The following is a 20,901-nucleotide window of genomic DNA, read 5'->3' on the forward strand; positions in this document are numbered from 1 at the left end:
ACACTCTGTTTAAGAGCAGGACTGACATAAGTGCTAGCACAAAACATCAACAAAGCAGGGCATAAATCTTTTGAGTCCGGAAAAGACTCTTGGTAGTTTTGATTTTTTTTTTTTTTTTTTCCTACAAAGCAACAATGTAATCTTCAAGCAAACAGAGTGAGTGAAGGAATGAATAACTGAGGGCCAGGCTTATTTTTCACTAATGTAAATGTATTCACCTCCTGGAACAATCAGGAAGTTACTCCTTTCCATGGACTTCCTGCTATTTTACCTTCTGGAAGGGAAATTATTTGAAATGGTATCTTTGCATACATATGTGCACTTGTACTCACACGCATGCATGTAAAACGTGTTTAGACTTGTAATACCATTATCCATCCATCTCTGTGAACTGAAGTGATGTATGGAGACAACATTCATTTCTGTTTTTGTTTTTGTTGTTGTTTGGTTGGTTTTTAATAGTATGTAGGGTAATAGTTGCTGACTTTAAGGAATGGCACAAGGCTATTCTCTGGGATGGTGAGGAGAGGAGGGACAAAGAACAAACCCAAAGGAGAACAAGCCTGTAAAAAACTGAAAGACTTCACCCTGGCAAAAAGCACTCCAGTAACACAAGCCTCAACATCAGCATGCACATATTTGCTGAGGTATGCTCTATTGTTTTAGCAGGTCTTTAAACCCCAAGTAAGCTGCCGTCTTCGTATCTCAGCTCTAGGATTTCTCCTAGTAAGGACCTGGACTGCCTTCCTCTGATTATGGGAGAATATGAAGCATGGGAAATCTCAAAGCAGCAGGCAGAAAAGTCTTTGCAGAGAAACAGAGACAGATCTTTATATAGGCCCAAACTGAGCCAGGTATGTAAACATCTGTACAGCTATAAGCTGAAGGAGCACTCCCATTGTAATCAAGAAGATCTCTTAAACACGCTTACCATGAGGCTTGTGCTTACATACCTGGCATAAACGGAGACAGAACCAGCCACCATGGGGCCTCCCTACAGGGAGGTTTATGGTGCACACGGACAGTAAGCAACGGGGCTGCATTTCCAAGAGTGGCTGATAATTCTGGATGGCCAATTAAGGTAAAGCTGATATTTAGAGAATCTAAAATAAACATCTAAGAAACTTTAAAAAAAATAGGTGTATATGTGTGTATTTAAATATTTATATACAAATAAAATCATGCTATAAGATTCAGGATGGCAACTCACAACTTCTGAGGCTCCTGAAGCTAACAGCATCTGCTGTTACAAACCAGGATGTAAATGTCAAATACCAACGTTTCTTAAGTGCTGCTTAATTAAAACGGAAGAAAAACAGCATTCATGTATGAGTTCAGTCATTCAGGAGATTTGTATGTATTCACAGCAAGAACCTAACCTACTCTCCATGGAATCCAGCAGCTTTAGGCTCTCTAAGTTTTTGCTTAATGGCTCTTTATTTGTAGAAGTACCACATTTCTGCATGCGAACCAAAAGCTGTCATTATCTCTATAGCCCTGGTAAGTCAGGTCTCTACTGTTTAAAGTATACCCCATGCCTTACTGATATTCTGTAGCCCAGAGCATCATAGCGCATAAGTGACTTGTCCTACAAGACAGACCTTTGCTCTCAACAACATCCCACCAAGGACACTAATGTCAGAAGAAAAAAATCACAAACCAAGTAGGTACTCTGCATACTTCAGTGAAAGAAATATACATAGTAGTTAAATACAGTTTAGCATGACATATTCTAGTCCCAAACCAACAGCTCTGAGTTACAGTTATCTGTGCAACAGGAGCAGAACTTTGACCAGAGTGTTTTACTGATGCTTATGCTATATAAAAGAAATAGCTGATACATAACATATTGTAAAAAATATTGAATTAAATTAGCAGACATATTGAATCCACTTGTGTGAGTAAAAACTGAGAGTTAATTATTAATATATTGTAATACAATTAACAGCTTAAATGTCAACCTGCAGTCCAGAATTTTCACGTCAGAAGGAATTTACTACCGATCTTGAAGAACAAGATTAATTACATGCACTAAACCATTTTATGACACTATTTGACAATAAGAAAAAAAAAAAGTATCAAATCACATAATCCATGAATCAATAGCAATTTTCTAAAGAAAAACAAGGTGAAAAAGAAGAAAAATACTATGTTTAGGAGTGGGTTAAAAAACAACAACGCTCTTGCTTTCTCCATAAGGAATTAAACTTTGCTTTACAGTATTTCTTTGCATCATCAGAATCCATACATAGTTTTATTTTCTTCAAGCACTTGTTGCTTTGCTTCTTCATAAAGGAACTGCTCCACATGCATTAAGTCTTTTTATTAAAAAAATAAAATCAACTCTTTCCTGATCTTTCTTTGCAGCCCCCCTATTTATTTTAGCATGGAGAATTTTTTTCTGTCTCCATAACTCTTGCCAAAATCCATTCTATATCTTAAGCAGATAAAGAATGTGTTTAAGGTACAGCACCTATCTTGCTCTTCTAAACACATCGTTTTCTGAAGGCTAACAGATGCATCAGAAAGAATAACAAGAAACTGAACTTTCAGAAAGGTTTTCAAAGTTTGATCACTTCATCAAATTGCCATTAGCTCCCTTGCAACCAACCAGACAAAACTCTGTTGCTTTTTCAAACAAAACTTCTGGCACCTACACTGAACTCTGAGGAGTCATGGTTAAACTCCATTAGGTTATACGGCTGCATCTCTTTGGATATCTTCTCCGAGAACAATGGTCTCCCATGTTTTCACTAGTTACCAGGGATCTGTTTTTGAAGCAGAAACGTACACTAATATGAGAGATGTGATAGCTTCACCAAAGTATTACCATTATACCAGTGTTGTCCTGCTCACAAGTACAGGTATTTTTCTAACTGTGGCAGCAGAGCAGGCAGGATTGTGGGGGAGACCAGAGTTCATGGTTACGCTACATTTAGGACTAAAAGTGGTTTTAACAAAGATGTCCCTGGCTACTTTCCATAAGGAGGTTAAGTTTATGTTCTTCAAAGATTGCTAGGAAACTGTACTGGAAGACAGGAAGTTCCTGCCTAATGGTCAGTGCTGCTGTGATGTGTACCCAACACATTGGAAAGCAGAAAACCACTCACTGGAGTGATCAGCTTGAAGAGATACACTTGACTAAGTTCTGCAATATCTCTGCTTTGATTTAGCAAGAGTTAAAGGATTAGAGAAAACAAATGTCCTGTTATTTCAGAAAAGATAATTCCTGGAACAATTGCTGCCAGGGGGACACAGCAACAAAGCAAACAAAATGGGAGAGATTCAGGGTAATTCTTTCCTATCAAGTTGGCATACACCCCAGAGATTGTTCAGCAATTCTCCAGGATCAGCAAAAGAAAGTCAGCTGTGGGAATGTAGCATTGCCATTGCAAGCATCGGCAACCTTATAAACACCCAGTAAAAAGACTCCAAAGTGAGCAAAAATATGAAATCAGGCTGCATTCCCAGCTGGTGTGAACTGGTGTAATCCCACCTACTGAAAGCCAAGCTGCTTAGTTTCCTCTCTCCTGCTGAGATCATGTTCCTAGGTACCACTGGACCTTTCAGGCTACAGTTCAGCACTAAGGAAGTTTTGCAATGTGACTGTGTACAGAGACTCTACAAGAATCTCCCTTTCAGACCTGGGGGCAGAAGCATTCCCTCGCTGCAGCAGGCACGTGCTTTTCTCTAGAGCTATTTTTGCCTTTATTATGGAAGAGGAACTAGCTGAGATAGAGCACCCTCAAACTGCCCCAGTAGCACTGTTCTACACTCAAAGCACTGGAAGGAGCATATTTGCCCCTTATCAACAATAAAAAGGTGGCAAAGGAAGATTAGTTAACCACACAGGATTTCCCTAGGCCCCACCAGGCAGAGCTGAACTCCAAGACAGAAACTGAACAGTTAAACTGCACTCCTCCCTGAGTACCCATTAAAAGAAAAGCCCTTGTCTTTAGCCAACTGAAAATCCACTATTCTGCAAAATTGAATTAAAGTAGCTGGAACAGAGCTTTTCTAAAGCAATTTACATTGGAGAGATTGCAAGAACAATAATCACAAAACATGCTTTCTGTGAACCTTCCAAATTATCACATTTCTTCTTTTGACAACAACAGAAAGCATTCAGAAAAAAAATTAAATAGCCTGAAATCTAAGGGATAAGTGCAAGGCAGTTTTAAGGGTTAAGAATCTGAAAGAGGAACAAAAGCAAAAGGTTAAATAAAAAAAAAAAAAGTCTTTTGAGCATAGCCCAAATTCATAGTGATAGAAGTCAGATACTTGCTTGGTGACAAAGTTCAAAAACACAACAAGAAAGAGCCAGCTTTCTCAGAATTTATAGCTGATGAACAAAACACATATAAGTGTAACATCCAAGCAAAATCAGTACCTCATTATGCTAGCCAAACACACAAGAACAGGAGGTCCTTGCCCAAAGAGATTATAAGCTAACTGGATAAAACAGAGAGCAGGAGGGGAAAGAGCAACCACCAGCAACCCTCAATAGGGCACTTCAGCAGCAAGCTCAGAGAATACCCTTCAGTGTCCTGCCTCAGGGAGCAAACCACCTGCCATAAATTTCTGCTCATTTGTTTCAGGTGAGACACATCACTGCATCCTGGTATTTTCACGCTTATATTCCCCAGCTTGGAAGGACAAGGCATAAGTACAGCCATAGACCTGCAGCACTACTAAATCTCCAGCAGTTTTGCTGGCTTGCTCTATCTGCAGGCTATCTGTCAAGCTCAGGAGTAAAATAAATCCAAGAGCGGTTAATGCTAGCTGCTCACAGATTTGGCATGATAGAGTGGTTCAAATCACGTGACTAGCAGCCAGCCGGAGCTGCCCTGCTGCACAGCTTAGCCTTCCCCCTCAGCCTTCCCCCATCCCTATATAGCTTTACAAGGCATCTCAGCTGCATCGGACTGAATTTCAGGACCCCTTCGCTTTCAAAGAAACAGAAATAAGGACCAAAACACCTTTGGGGTTCCCAATTATCCCACAAGGCCTCCCTCCTTCAACTGGTCCCTCAAATCATCACTCCCCAACCCTTCACACCCTGAGTTCTCCCTGCAAACCTTCCTTTTTCCTTCACCAGGCATGAGCTCCGTGGGCCCAACTGCCCCCCAGCTCACCATGCTGAGGGGCACAGGGGTCCGTGCCCCCAACAATGCCACTCTCAGCCTTCCTTGCACGAGAAGGCAGGACACTGTTGCATCTCAGGGGCAGCTCTGATACCCTCTCACCTCTGCCTTAATGCTCTCATTTTGGGTTGGTCTTAAAGGAGTTGAGCCACTGCTGGGATACCCATGTCTCAGCTGCTCCTCTGCACCAGACACCCACATGCATCAGCAGCATAGTCAGGAAATGCAAAAGGAGATTTTTTCTAATGAATCTAAATATAATATCTAAATAAGTATCTCTGGAGCCCAAATGATCTTTCACATACTTTCAATTTCTTCCCATCTTTAAATAGGAAAAAATAAGTTTTTGGTGTGGCAGGTCAAAAGGTGAGTTACTGACATTAATGTTTGAAAAACAGCCCAAGTTCCTGATTTTTCTTCCTTTGGAAACTGATGCATTTCACACTGACTTGCATGGAAGCTAAACTAGATTATTTAAACTGCATGGCTTGACATGGCCGTGTAGGTCATTTTATTTCTTTTCATTTTTTACTTTGAGAGCAGATTGCAAAATTGGATATTAGCTGAAATCAAAAGGAATCCTGTTTTTTTAATGGGTGGAGATGACTTCAGTAACTAATGAGCAAGGCACAAATGACGGCCTTAGCCAGGCTTGGGCTGTTTCAGATTTCTTCTATATTTGAGCATGCAAGCTTTCAATCCACTTTTCGTTGGTATCTCTACTTCTTGAGTTCAAATATTTCAGTATTTCCTGGAATGCATATGAGCATTACAAATATAATCAGACTGAAATTCACTTTCAAAACATTTTGTCGTTACTGATTCAGATCTACTTTTAAGCATAGGCCAAATTCCACATTCATCTGTGTCCGGGAAGTTCAGTGGGTTCCACGCGCACACCTTGAAAGCAGAAACAAACCATCTGAAATTAATGAGATAAGTGTGGGTCCCATCTTTATATCTGGAAAAGGTAAAGTGAAAAGTTCAAAACCAAATACTATTTATAAAAGACTATTAATTAAATGCTGAGCCAGAATGTATCAAAGACAAAGGAAGTAATTCCATGTGCTCCACTTGGCACGGGATCAGGCCCTTAGTTTGAAATTTTGCAGGGTGAGGAACATAGAAAAGAACACAGTATTACCTTCTGATTTTCAAAAGGCAAAGTCTGTTGTCCACTCCTCTAGGGAAGTTTTTGAAGCAAGTGATCAGAGCACACAACTCCAGATGAGGGCACAGATCACATGGGATTGCCTAGCTCATTTGAGTGTATTTTCCAAGATTTGGATAGCTTTTGTTTGCAGCCAGTTCTTCCTGGGTTCCTCTGTGCCCCAGTGGCAGAGGTAGCTCTGCTTAATGCTCCACCCACATGTCTGTCCTTCCCCATGTGATTTCAACTTTCTGCTTAGTAAACACTATGCACACACCAGTGACTAAATCATGCAATGCCTGAGGCCTTCCAGTATTGCTACTGAAATCAATCCTTTGGCTAGCCCAGGTTACTGCTGGTGCTGTCAGTCTTTCCATGGCTGTGATCATTCTGTGATCATGGCATTAATTCTATATATCATTCTTACAGATTAAGCTACTGGAAGGATCAACCACAGCAACATATATGACAGGTTTTTTCTCTCCTCTCCTCTCCTCTCCTCTCCTCTCCTCTCCTCTCCTCTCCTCTCCTCTCCTCTCCTCTCCTCTCCTCTCCTCTCCTCTCCTCTCCTCTCCTCTCCTCTCCTCTCCTCCCCTCCCCTCCCCTCCCCTCCCCTCCCCTCCCCTCCCCTCTTCCCTCCTCTCCCCTCCCCTCCCCTCTTCCCTCCTCTCCCCTCCCCTCTTCTCCCTTTCTCTTTCCTTCCTTCCTTCCTTCCTTCCTTCCTTCCTTCTTTCCTTCCTTCCTTCCTTCCTTCCTTCCTCTTCTTCCTTCCTTTCTTCCTTTTTTCTTTTTTTCTTTCTTTCTTTCTTCCTTTCTTCCTTTCTTCCTTTCTTTCCACCTTAGACATAAAAACATCTTTTTTTCCATTTCCCCTAATGCTGCCAGTAGTCCTTACTGGGAATATACGTTGCAGCTAATCTCCCTAACCTTAAAGTCACTATTCCAGTCAGAAAATGAGATTAACTTCCTGAACTTTTTTGCAGCTGCTGCCAGAAAGGCCAAACTCTAAAAGTTTGTGATCTGAGTTTTATATGTAAGCAATCACTAGGTACAAAGATACTATCTGTTTATACCAAAATGATCTGTGGAGGTCTTTCACAAGCCCTTTGGGGAGGCTTCACTCTGCTTCAGTAATGGGAGATTGGGAAACTGCGGTTGTTCATACTGGTTTTACGGGAAAAATAGAATGTCCTCACTTTGCAAAACAATTTAACTTCTCTGCTATGCTGCAACACATGCATTCTAAAATCAACACAATGGCTCTGCAAGACAGACAATGCATTCCATCTGTCTAAACAGAGATGGCCTCCACTACAAGGTCAGCTCACAATCTCTAGTTTGTCCTTCTGATTGGAACGTACCATACTACATATGGACAGCTTAAAAGAAGGGAATGGGACTTGCCCAGCATCAAACAAGAAGTCTGTGGCATGCAGATTTTCTGGTAGCCCTTGGTTAGCCCAACAACCACTGGACTTGTCTTGTTTAAGGATAAATCCTTAAAAGCTATGTAAGCCCACAGAGCTAAGATAGATCCACTATTTCAAAACCTTCTCTGCTATCAATCTTCACCCCATCTTAAGAGTTGGACTTCTGGCTCCTTCTCCAATAAAGATTTTGAAGAACTGCCTTTAATTTTACTGGTAGGAAGAAGTGGGGAATGCACTTGACCAGTCCAATTAAGATAGCTTTTAATCACACAATGCTTATTTTCTTTACACTGCAAATTTTTACATCCAACTTATTCAAATGCATGGTGCATAACATGAAAGAGCACCTATTTCAATATATCACACAAAATCAGCTGGATCTCAGCATTCAGTTGCTGACTGAATGCCCAGGTAGTACTATAAACAGCCAGATATTTAAAAAATATCGCTAGCAAAATCATCATCAGTATTCATTTCCAACAGCTTCCTAAAAAAATTCCCTGAAAAACTGAACTGCCTAAAACTGAGAGAACGGAGCTGGACAAATTCCAGGCATTCAAGGAAGCTAGTAATGACCTGCATTTTGTTCCACAGACACACATACGCATAAGAAATGTCACCAGCTCCATCAACTTTATCACAAATCTTGCTATTGCTTATTTTCCTTTTAAAATCTCATCTAGATATGTAGTTCTATCATACTATTTTAGAACTCTCTTATTAATTTTTAAATGGCTCCTGATTGTTTTAGGGTCTGATTCTGGATATTTGAGTAATTAAGGTTGGCAATAGTCCACACTTCCCACAATAAGCTACTCACAAAAATGGTTAGGATTTCTCCTCTCTTCAAAAAACAGTTCAGTAAATGAGTCTTTTATTGATATTACATACTGGCATTACTAATAGTATGATTACTAATGTAATTATACATATATAAAGCCTCATGGGACATTTGATTTAAGAAATACGTATGATATATTATAATTTAAAGTGAAAATGAAATGACAAGAGAGAAAGAACAATTTTAACTCTACCAAAGAAACAAAAACAACAAGAAAATAATGTTTTAAGTTTTCTCAATGGGAGCATAGAAAAATATGAAAGCTTTTCCCATGGGGAGTTAAAGAAATAAGGGTTTGTGTACCTGCAATGTCTCTGATTATTCTAAAGCATCTCCAGAGAGGAAATATGTTAATAGGTTGTCTATAAGCAAATGACACAATCTGGCATATTCACAAATATGAAAAATTCATGATGTTGACTTAGGTTTAGATTTAAAGCCCACTGAAATCAATGACAGTTCCCCTTCATTACCTTCAAAGGGCAATGGATTAGGCTTTTAATTATGCAATGTTTATGGCATAAAATAGATCTGTAAAGTTTTCTAATAGTTTTCATACTTTGGGATAATCGATTGCTTGGTACAGTGTGTTGGAAACCAGCAATGCACTATTAGAAAGCAGATGTGTGCCCCCAAAACTCTGCAAATGCAGTTGTATATTCAAAGGAGATAGGACAGCCATGGAATTCAGAGAGAATCCAAAGAAGACAAGACCCATAAAATCACACAAAATGGATCAGCAGGTAGGAGAGAGTCTTCAAAAGCATTAAAAAGGCAAATTTGTTAATGAACTAACATTTCCTACACAATTAACATTATGGGTGCACCCACTTCACTAGGTCCAAGATAGTTAATTCTGGTTTGCAGTCAGGATCTGCTGCCATTCTATTTGTTCATGTAAGCTCTTGACAAGTGTGCTGCTGTTACAACTAGCATCTTTCTGCAGAGGTACGGGTAGACTTGGGCTGTACACAAGGGCTTTAGATAATTCATCAGCCTTACTTACCACACCGCAAAATCTGGAGGTCTGTGTCAACACAGATGTAACTGAATATAAGTCTCAACCAATGTTTGCTCTTTGATCATGGCTGTTCTTAAGGTCCCTTATCTATCTCAAGCTGTTCCCAATAAAATATGCCCCTTAGAGCACAGAAAATTCATTGAAGTGGATACATTACACTCCACAGGCAGGACCTCATAGGAGTACAGGCAGATGATGGGTTTTGTTTCTCTATACTTGAATTCAGAAAAATGGTGCCCCAGTGACTCATGTATAGTTTTGTAGTGTGACTGTTTCTTGATCCCATTTTTCCTCTGCCTAGGTTGCATTTCCCATTAAGTGGCATGGTATACTCTCATGAAAAACTCATGATACATCACAAGAGTCCTGTGGCCACCTGGCCTGAAGATGAAAGGGAGCATGAGATACTTGCAGGAAGCTCCACAGTGGCATTGCTGAGTAAGTATTTTCATCTTTCAGCTAAAAGCCTTCACTCTTGGCTTTGGGAGATGGTTTTGATGAAAAGAAAAAAAAAATCAGAGAAATGTCACTTTTGTCACAAGACATCCAGTTTAGCCAGAGTTTCAATCCTCTAGGAGAAGAGAGTGTCAGTGGAAAATGTATACGCTACCCTGCATTTTTATATGAAAACTTTTAATGTGGGATTTTAGCTTCTCCTAAAATGGATCTGCAAGAGATGAGAGCTACATATGTATTCTTTTACCAGGTTACACATCTTCAAATTTCTTCCTGTACTTTAAAGCTCTTTTGGACAGTTTGGAGTAGTAATTACATTGACAAATTGTGAAATAGCTAAAGAACAGAAGCAATTTCAGTGAAGTGGGTTCCTCCTTGGCCTGCTTTCCTGAGTATCTTTTAAAAAAGCAGTGTGACACTGCTCATTAAGTTAGACCATCATGAGGGCCTTTTAAGGAAGGTAGTTTAGCATACCCTTTACATTATGATTTTTAAGAATTTCTTATTAGCTAAGGACTAATTGGTACTTACTAATTCACTTTTATCTGTAACACTGGAGAACAGAAAAAAATAAAAGTTAACAACTTGTCCCCACCTCAACCCTTGCTTGGCCCCCCTTCAATGCTTGATGGAGCCCATGCCAGAAAAAGAGATCTTGTTGCAAAAGTTGCATGGGTCCTTGGCATAAGTGAACCCAAGCATTTTTCTCATACATCTGATCCAAATTCCAGTCACAACAGAAACACACAGTAATTGAATTGATTGGTTGTCAACTTTAAAAAGGTGACTATATCACTGTTTATCAGTGTATTTTTAGCACATTGGCCAGTATCATGCAGCCTTCTGTGTGGGGAGGTTACTTGATCCTGCAGGAACTGCTCTGAGGTTGATTTTTTATTTTTTATTTTTTGTCAGCTAATAGCGTTTAGCATTTCACCAGGCCACATTAAACTCAATGTACAAGCAGTTAAGAAAAGTACTCTATCTGGCACTGTTTAATGTCACTGACATGAAATGTGAGCAGCTGTGCCAGCATTCCTGAACTCTGAAAGTACTTTACCTTTCCTCTGTCTTTTGGCAATTAAATACTTTTTAATACATTTTGGGGAAATAAATACCTTTTAATACACTGCTATAATGTTATGAAAGTTGAAGGATTAACTATGTCTTGTCATTTAGATATTTGAAGAAATTGTCACCATTTTAATCATAGAGATGCATAGCTCCCTTTTATCTCCTGGTTCACCAGGCTGAGGAGTTACAGCCCTCCGTGAATGGCAGAGCTGCATGTTGATTTAATGAAAATGCCTTCCCCAGTTATTGAGTATACATGCACATGCACTAAAAGAGTTATTCTGACTGCTACTTTAGCCTTAGTACATTGTCATTAGACATCTTCAGATTGAGCTTTAATCTTTCAAGAAGCGAGGCCAAAACCAATTAAGATCAACAGGCATCCAGAGAATCTCTTTCATTGATCTTAAAACAAAATGACCTTTATATTTTGTATATAAGTCAGGAATGGGGATATTTTCCTTTCTCTACTTCTTTATGTATGTGTATATATATATATATATATATGTATATATATATAACAGGAAATAAAAATAATATATTTTTTCTGTTCACTTTTGCTGATTTTATAAGAAAAGGAGCATTTGCCTGCATGCACAATCAGGGGAGCCCTATCAATAGATCAGTCTTCACATGAATATGGCTACACTGGCCTTTGCACATAGGCTGGATAGCTGACAAGGCTTCTGCTTGTAACTTGTTCCTCCTGGCCACTAATCAAAAAAGACTTACTTTTGAACATCACCTGTAGGGTACCTACTGCAGGCAACCATGCAAGGACTTCTCATGCTCTCAGGCAACCATACGGGGACTTCCCAAGTGCATGGGAAGATCCTGGAGAAGAGATCAGGAACAAGAACAAGGAACAAGATCTGCTTAGGAGTGAGAAAAATCTGTCACTATCCATTTGCCTGTTGTTTGACTGAGTTCTCTTTTGATGCACTAAAGTATCCCGGAGGTAGATCCTCAGACTATATGACTACACAAAACTGTCCTGACTTCACCATCTTTTCAGTCTTCTGGGTGATTTATACCTGGTGAAGAGCCATACTAGCTTTCATGGGAAAAGAAAGGAAGACAATTATCTGAGGTAGCCTGAGTATTTTTTTTTTTAATGGTCAAGTAAAGGTGATACAAGGACAATGGGGTCCTCCAGTGCAGAGAATGGAGTCAAAGAGGCCACAGGCCAGAGTCAGAACTGATGCAAAAATGAAAATCTTCCTTTCAAATAGTTGTTAAAGGATCCTGGCAAACAGTTATAGGTGGGTTCAGTTTTGAACTAGACAAGTGTCTAGTGAGACAAGTGTCAAGTGACTAGACAAGTGATCGACAAGTGTCCTTTTTTATTTTATTTTTTTCAATACAGCAATGTGTAAATCAAGTCAAATTAAAGCCAATCCCACTCACACCATGGCAGCAGCAGATTCCTTTCCAATTTAAGTAGAGAGAAAAAAAAACATTCATTCCAAGAGAGCTGTGCATCCTCATTCCTAACTATATCCTTTCCTTGAAATTGGAGGGATCTCAGCTTATGGTCCAAAATCCCATGTGATGATTTATGTCCAGTTTTGCAGGACAAAAGAAAGCCACTTTGAAATGAAAGACTGTCAAAATGTATCTAACAATTGAACTCTAGGACACATAGTCCTGCAGATTACTGGGAAAAGTACATTAAAATTTATAAATACTTTTTCTGTATTTATTCATTCATTTTTTAAGGAAAATTGTACTATAATAGTAATAATAATAATATTATCAAAATAGTTATTTACTGCATCCACCAATTATCCGAAATTAAAGGGCCAAACCTTGTAAAAGGGCAAAATTTCACCATCAGATCTTGGAAGGTTACAGGACTTTTGGGGCTTTGATACCCACCTTTGATACCAGATACCCACCTTTTTCTAACTTGAAGAAGAGTTAGCAACAGTCTCTGTTTTAGCGTATGATTTAATCAAACACAAAAAAGGTAAAATGGTATCTGGATCACCCTTATTGCAGTAGGTACTGTAAATTAGACAATATAATGTCTCTGATTATCCCCTTAGGCATTTGATTGTCAACATACCAGAGAGGAAAACACTAAGAAGAAAAGAAAAAAAGAGAAACACTGTTTGCATGTGAACTCTGCAAGAAATACATTACAAAGTTAACAGACAAATATTCAGCTGATTTAAACCAGCATTGTTACGTTAAAGTCAAGGAAGCTCTGCCAATATACTGTAGCTAAGAATGTGGTGATTAGCTATTACCATTGCTTGGAAAAGCACAGGGGAAAAAAATGAATTCTTTTTTTTAGACATCCTTTAAAAAAAACCTGAGCAATATTTTAATATACCTTATGTATGCAGCTCTTAGAAATGGGAAGAAAAGGACCCTTAAAAAGTAAAACTATCAAATTTGTTTGTAAATGTTATCTGAAAGTACTAAATAGTTTTCATTAATAAACAAAGTTCATTTTAATACCAGATTATCCATTTATGTGAAGCTGAATTGAAAATTCTGCTTTTCTCATTAAAAAAGGGATGTTCCCCTTAGATTAAAGGGAAGGTAGACTATATCAAAACCTCTTCCAATCCAGTTTCAATTCTTCTCCTATGGTCTCTCTATTCTCAGTTCAGACTTATTTCTATATTTATTTAAGAAGTCACTCTTCCAGGATCTCTTTAACACATGGACAGAGTATGGAGTTTGGTGCCAGGAATGCAGTGCAAGTCAAAAAAAAAAAAAAAAAAAAAACCAATCTGAAAATCAAATCAAAACAAACCCGAAACACAAAAACACACAGAAAACAAGCAAACAAATGGACCATAACACACTGGGCTTCAAAAATAAGCAACCACCACATAGGCTTCCACTTCAATTTCATAACATAATAACCTCTTTTCTTCCACCAGAAGGTAATACAGAGTTGTGAAGTTCAGATATAGTGCAGAGGATGTTGCTTGTTAGAGTGAAAACAAAGTGACAAGCTAGTTATAATGCCCGGACTTTGTGATACTTTGGGAAAAATACAGACATGATTTGTTGAGCATCAATTTGAGTTAGTTTTATTTAGTTCTAGAAATAGGAAGGCTTTGCCTCTCTCCTGGGGTGCATACAACAAAGGTTAAGCCCTTCCCATACACAGTTTACATTAGCTGTAAATTATATGCTGGGATAGAGGAGCATGGCATTTCTTCTGTGAGTGAAGTACTGCCAGATTGGTTTGTTCAGGGGAAAGGGGTATTTTCCTTACTACTCTTCATGGATCAAATTCTTCCACCTTCTCACAATATGTGGTGCCTTACTGTTAAGTGCAACCCTTCTACAGGATATGACGTTACTAACTTCGAGGTAGGTTTGTCAACTCTGACCATGCTTTAATCATGGGGGTGGGACCAAGTCAAAAGCTTTGCAGAGATTTGTATTTTAACTATATTTTCTTCAGAGTGAAAGGTATTTTGGTTGGGAATTAGAGTCAGAGATAGGGATCAGTACCTACCCACAGAACCAGATTTAAATCTTGGGCAAGTTCTGGTATTTGACATTCAGCATGTGGTTTTGTGTGGATCAATGTTTAATTAACAGCACCCAGGGCATTCTTGAATAAAATTACAAAAGACTATTCAATCATAGTTCATCTCTCAACTGGTCTTGGAATAGGTTCATTTCATAACTGAAGAACTCTGCCAATTCCAGCTTATTTCTGCTAACATGCTGGGATTGTCATGACCATACAATGTAATATAAAGACATACCAGTAATTGGTAATACCAGAGAACTGAAGTGAGCTTTGCAATGGTTACTCTACCCTTGATTTGAAATAGAGATGAACAAAGAGTTCATAACCAATGATTCTGTTCAAAATCATTCAGATCAACCACCAATTTGTACATGGCTGATTTTCTCCTAAAGTAACTGTGCAAGCCAGCTTTCTACAAATGGAGAGTTTAGTACACAGATTTCTAAGGTTCTGCTTCTTTTCACTAACATGATGTCTTTCTGGGGACAAACATTTAGGCAATTACTGTAATTGTGATAAGAACTCCATTTCCCATACGATGTACTGAAAATGAGTAGCCACACAGGACCATATAATTACATTTACCCCTACCCCCCAAGAAAATCTTTCAGTCAGACAGTATGAGATTGTTTATTTGATACATCAGTGTTAAAATCATACAAATACACATGGAAGAAAATTAGGAATTAAATTATGTCTTCTCTTTGAGTCCCATTAGGGGAGCTGAAGGGAGCAAAGAGAGGACAAAGCTATGTGAACTCAGTGTGAAGGAATGTAGCTAATGTTCCTTATCTGACCTCATGCTGAGCCACAACACCAGTGTGGAGCAGTTCTTCTATGGCATCATCCTCATACTTCAGCATGCCCTTCAGTATCTCCACCGTATGCTGTCCAACAAGTGGAGGTGGTCTGGGATGCGACACAGCAAATTCACTGTATCTGACACCTGGTCCTGGAAAAAAAAAAAAAAAAGAAAAAAAAAGAGGGAAATTATTTACTGTCTATATTAATATTGAAGTGTCTATGTTAGTTTAAAGAAAAGTATCTCATTTTCACAAGTCTTATCACAGTGTTTATTTATCACAGAAATGTTATATTCTAGAATTATATACTAAACAAATTCCTGCTGACAGTAAAGTATTAATAAGCCAGTTTTACGTAGTACAGCCAAATGCAGAATTGCTGCATATTTGCCCAATTTTAAGAAAGTCTTCCCATTGTTCTCAGTGGTATGTATATCAGGTATTCTGAGTCATATTAAATCCCAGATTTACTACTCCCTGCTTCCTGAACAACATATGCCCAAACCACAAAATGGGACGTGCTGCAGAAATCCCCACACTCTGTATACAACAGGAGGCAGCACAACCATGAGAAGCCAAAGAAGAGTCATGTTAAGGCATTGTTACTACTGTCACAGCAGCATAAGATGATGGGCAGCACCATTTCTTGTCAGCAACAGCTCAAACACCTCTGCAGTGTTCTCCATTATCCTGCAGTGATGAAGGACTAACATCATGCACAGAAATGACATTCCCCAGATTGTTTTATGTCTTCTATCAAAAATGTAGGTAGCATAAGAAACTCAACAATGGTTTATTTACTCTGGCAAGAATCATTTCAAAGGTGGAAACAGCTTAGGGAAGCTGGCAACGATATGAAGAATTATGTCTACTGCAGATAGTCAGGTCTTACTTTTTAGCAATCCTCTGTAGTGAAACCAACAGAGATTTCAGTGTAGTTCCTTGCAGACAAGTAGCTATATCATTACTATCAGTCTCAGAAGAGAGAACAGGCCACAGATTTACTCCAGAATCAAAACTGAGATATACGTTCCCTGTATGTGTAGAAAAACTAACTGCTTTATAGAGAAGCAGGGGATAATAATTTCCAGAATTGTCACCTGAAAACTTGCCTTTAATAAAATATTCAACAACCTCTGATGCTTTGGACAATGGAAAAAATGATTCCTTTATTCTTAATTACAGCCTTTATTATATCATCATAAAGATTTTACAGAAAAAGTTATATGTAGTTGTGTCTTTCTGCATGCCACTACAGCTTTACTTAGAAATGCAAATAAATACATAAGAATAGTGTTTGACTTAGTTCCAAAGGAACAATAGACTATCACATGGCAAGGAAAACAAATCACAACAAGAAGTCATCCTATAAAAGCATGAGTAAGGAAGCTGACTACTTGAGTTACTACTTATTTGAGCAGAGCTGATGAAAAAGGTCATGCCAAAATATTCCATTTTTGCTGCAGTCTTCATTAAACAGATCACCAGTGATAAAATGTTTAACACAGTAAAGGTATTTACCTCAAAATGAGCAAGAATACACTCATGGGTACTTAGAAAGATTTTTTTCCAAGATGATTAGGTGTGTTCCTAATGAGTATGCTCCTGGCAGAGGCGAGGTACTGTTCCAGTGCTTAAAAAGGAAACGAGGGGGAATTGGGAAATTACAGACCAAATCATTTAACTTGAAGGAACATTAAATATTGGAACCAATAATCACACTGTACTCAGGAGATGAGGAACAGCGAGCATGTATCTATTAAGAAAAAGTAATGTTCACTCAGTTTGATTTCTGTCTATCAGGAGACGCACTTACGGTGAGATACATCACATCTAACTTTAGATGCAAATAGTCTAGAGATAGATTTTTAGTTGCTTTGATATTTAGTTGACTCCCTTTTGAGTGATTGCAGACAAGAAGACACACGTACAGTGCAGTTCGTCTCAGACACTGGTAAATGCCTAAACCTGGTCAGATGAATTGTGATCATTTACATTTTTCCATAAAACAGAGGACACAGAATTATCTTAGAAGCAAACCTCTACATTCCAAACATCCAAAATCATGTGAGATGACCCCCTCCCCCCCCCCCCAAGCCACCAGGATGTCAGATCAATATTTGAGTTTCAGAAAGACTTTCAGCTCTATCTTCCGTAAATTCACTAAAGAAACATGGTCTAGGTAAATCCAAAACCAGGTGGAGTCCTGAGCGGGAAATCATATTCAGAGAATAGCTACCTAGGGTCTTCTAAAAGAGGAGGATGTTTCAAGTGAGCTCCACAGGAATCTGTTCAGGATGAAACATTCATCAGTACTTTTTTAGTGGGTCAGCTGATGAAACTTATATTGTACTCACTCAGGTTTCAGAGGAGTTCAAGCTAAAACCGACTGTGAAAAAATTTTACAATGACTGGGCTAAACTGGAGAAAAAAAAACGGATAAAACAGATGAAATTCAATAATGTCAAGGGGAAGGAGCTGCATTTATTAATATAAATACAGGGCAGAGGACAAACAGCAAGGTAGGAAGAGCTAGGGGTTACTCTAGATCACAAAACGAACGTGAGTCAACCATGTTGTTGAGAAAAAGGCAAGCGTCATACAGGGATGTACAAACAAGAGAGAAGCCTGCAGGACACATGAAATTATCTTTTTGTTCTAGTTGGGGCTGGCAGATCACAGCTGGAGTAGTGGCTGGTGGGGGCCCCCCACCGCACAACCTTGTGGAGCACCTGAAGAGATTCTACAGGACAGCAACCAAAGCGAGAAAACATGAACGGCTGAACAAAGTGGTCATGGGCCTGAAGAGAAGGCCAGGAAAATAACACTGTCTTCAAAACTGTTTTCAAAAGATGAAAGAAGAAAAGAAAGAGAAAAAAAAAAAAGAAAAGGAAAAAAAAATGTAACCCTTCTGCAAGAAGAAAGCAAATCCTTTCTCATGCCCATGATAGATGACAAATTAATTGACTCAAGTTGAAAAAAAAAAAAAAAAAAAAAAAGAAAGAAAGTTGGCTACTTGAAAATAAACTTAAATCATGGTACAGGTAGTGAAATGCTAAAACAGGTCATGTGAGGAGGCTGCAGACTTCCTACCAATTAGGACCTTAGGAACTAGAATTGCTTTGGTATAGCTGAACCTATATCTGATCCTTGGGGTTGCTGATGGATTGGGTGATCTCACATAATACATTCCCCCCACTAATATTCATGAAAACTAAGAAAGGGCTTACATCAGGGGTAATTTTTCTGTTAACTTATTCCCCTAATTCTACTCAGTTTGAATATACTAAGTTAAATTTTGAGAGGAACTCTCATGTGAGAGATCAGTAAATTTTAAAGGAACAGGTGACATCACTAAACAATATTTGTATTATCTTCTCTTCCTAGCACTGCCTGAGGGCTGTACTGGCCCTAGTGCAAGCCACAGGAATGATGTATCTGTGCCAACTGAAATGCTTATGAAGACAATTTCAGAGTAAAAATGCCCCTTAGAGATTTATTGGTCTAGAATTTCAAAGTAGCCATAAAACTATTAGGCAATTTCTATTAAAAATGTAATAAATAGATATAAAGATTCTCATTTCAGGTGTCTGCATCTGAGACCATATATATGTTCTCTTTATACAGAGAAATCATCAGACTAACAGGAACTAATTTAGTAGATATACATGGTTTTCATTTGCTTGTGCAATTTTTTGCTAGTGTAAAAATTGCCTATCTCAAACCCCAGGAGTTGAAATGATATCAAAAGACATTGAATAAAACCTCTAATGAAAAGAAAACAAAATTGACATTAAGTGTACAACAGGCATAGAATGCTTCACACTTCCCAAAGAAATTAATCTTACAAACTAGAGCATGCTAGAAATTTGCACAGCAATTATAAAACCAGTGTCTTTCTTGAGCCTTTATTGTTTGATGCATCATTCATCATGCTACTTTTCACTTTGATAGAGTTATAAAGTTATCTACTTTCATTCAAAGGAGCTACTTGCTAATGATCCATCATTAACGATTCTCTGTTCTTTCCTTGTGTAACTTCTACTTGGCTTCTGTGTCAATTAGGAGGGTGCAAAGCTTGCCAGTCAGGCTTCAGCAATCCCACGCTCCTACTGAACAACGCTCCCGGAGAGCAACCAGCAGAATGCTATCCAAATGCTAATTAAACACAACTGCCTTATGAGGAAACCATCCCTTGAGGCAGAGAGAGGTGAACTGCTTTAATTAAGGTCAGAAGCATTTGCATGTGGGTGAGTTACAGGGAGCTTTGCAGATGAAAACAGGCCTTTGCTGGGATAAAAGCAGTTACCGGTTGGAGGAGGTCACCTGCACATCCCAACTGTAAGCAGGACACTATATTCAATTCAGCCCTGAAGTTAAAGGGACAGATACAGTCACCTGAAGAAAGCCACAAAGGAATGAGTAGTAGCTGAGATTTGACTTTGTCCTGTTAAATTAAAAGGAGCCTTCTTCTCTTTTTATTTTAACTTTTGCCAGTAAAGCAAAAAGTTATTTCTTTTACCGCATTTAAATTCTAGGCTTATTTTTTATTATAATCATTTTGACTTTGGCACATTGTTAAAATACATGCTGTGCATAACACACAATGTTCAAGGATTAATAGTGCAACAAGAAGTCAAAATTTGTATCAGTTGCAACTACAATGACAACTCTACCAGGTTACCTTGAAGACTTCCCCAGTATTTGAACTCAACACCATCACAATAAATTCCATTTCTTTTGTGCCTATCTGCTACAGCAGTGCTAGACATCAAGCAGAGCTATTAAGTAGAGACATATTAAACACATTAAAGCAAACGATAAAGGGAGATAAAACCACTGAAACAGGTCCAGAGGAAAGGCCCAACAATAACGAAATGCCTTTGAACATACACCTTAACCAGGTGAAACACATGGCACGTTTTGGAATGTGTCACTGGATGTTTCTGAGATTCAGGGCTGCAGAAGCAAAGTTAGTTTTGTTCTACTATTCAGTAGTAGAAATTGAAGTTGAATTAGAATATTAAAGGAGCAAAGCACAAGTGGATAAAGGTAATAAATTTTGCTTTGTCCTGCCAAATAGCAATCCTGCAGCACTGTGCACGAGTCACCAGATAACACTTTCTCTGCAGCACAGGTTAAAGCATATTGAACTAATCTAATTCTCAAATTATGTAGAGGGAATTAGGCCCAGGGACAGCCAAGCTCAGGAAAAAGACATGAATATTTGTTACAATTCAATTGGGACAAGGAAAAAGAAAGGGGAAGTCTGAACTAATGTACGTGTATATGTCCTTCTTCCAACATATCACCTACGTTTACAGGAAAGAGCAATGAGTAACCTATCACCCCTCGTTAGCTAGCTCTACCCCAGCTCACAGTGTAGTCTATATACATGTATGAACCACACAAAAACAAACCAAGAACTTGTACCTCTTCCAAATAACACCGTGTTGCTACATAACAGTTTTGCAATT

At 38.6% G+C, this 20,901-nt stretch overlaps 1 protein-coding gene and 1 long non-coding RNA gene across 14 annotated transcripts in view; both read right to left on the reverse strand.

Moving 5' to 3' along the window:
* LOC118250917 (uncharacterized) overlaps nucleotides 1-6,523 on the reverse strand; it is a 92,348-nt gene extending 85,825 nt beyond the window's left edge. For both annotated transcript variants that reach the window (XR_007707869.1, XR_004779611.2), the window contains exon 1: nucleotides 6,289-6,523. This is a non-coding gene — a long non-coding RNA (uncharacterized LOC118250917). The remainder of the gene's footprint in view (nucleotides 1-6,288) is intronic.
* Nucleotides 6,524-13,926: 7,403 nt separating this feature from the next.
* SUGCT (succinyl-CoA:glutarate-CoA transferase) overlaps nucleotides 13,927-20,901 on the reverse strand; it is a 328,922-nt gene continuing 321,947 nt past the window's right edge. For all 12 annotated transcript variants that reach the window (XM_050709076.1, XM_035552596.2, XM_035552598.2 and 9 more), the window contains one exon: nucleotides 13,927-15,573. In XM_050709076.1, coding sequence (XP_050565033.1) covers nucleotides 15,410-15,573 — 164 coding nt within the window. In that variant the 3' untranslated portion in view covers nucleotides 13,927-15,409. The remainder of the gene's footprint in view (nucleotides 15,574-20,901) is intronic.

The sequence above is a fragment of the Cygnus atratus genome, chromosome 2 (assembly GCF_013377495.2).
Source record: "Cygnus atratus isolate AKBS03 ecotype Queensland, Australia chromosome 2, CAtr_DNAZoo_HiC_assembly, whole genome shotgun sequence".
Classification (NCBI taxonomy): Eukaryota; Metazoa; Chordata; class Aves; order Anseriformes; family Anatidae; genus Cygnus; species Cygnus atratus.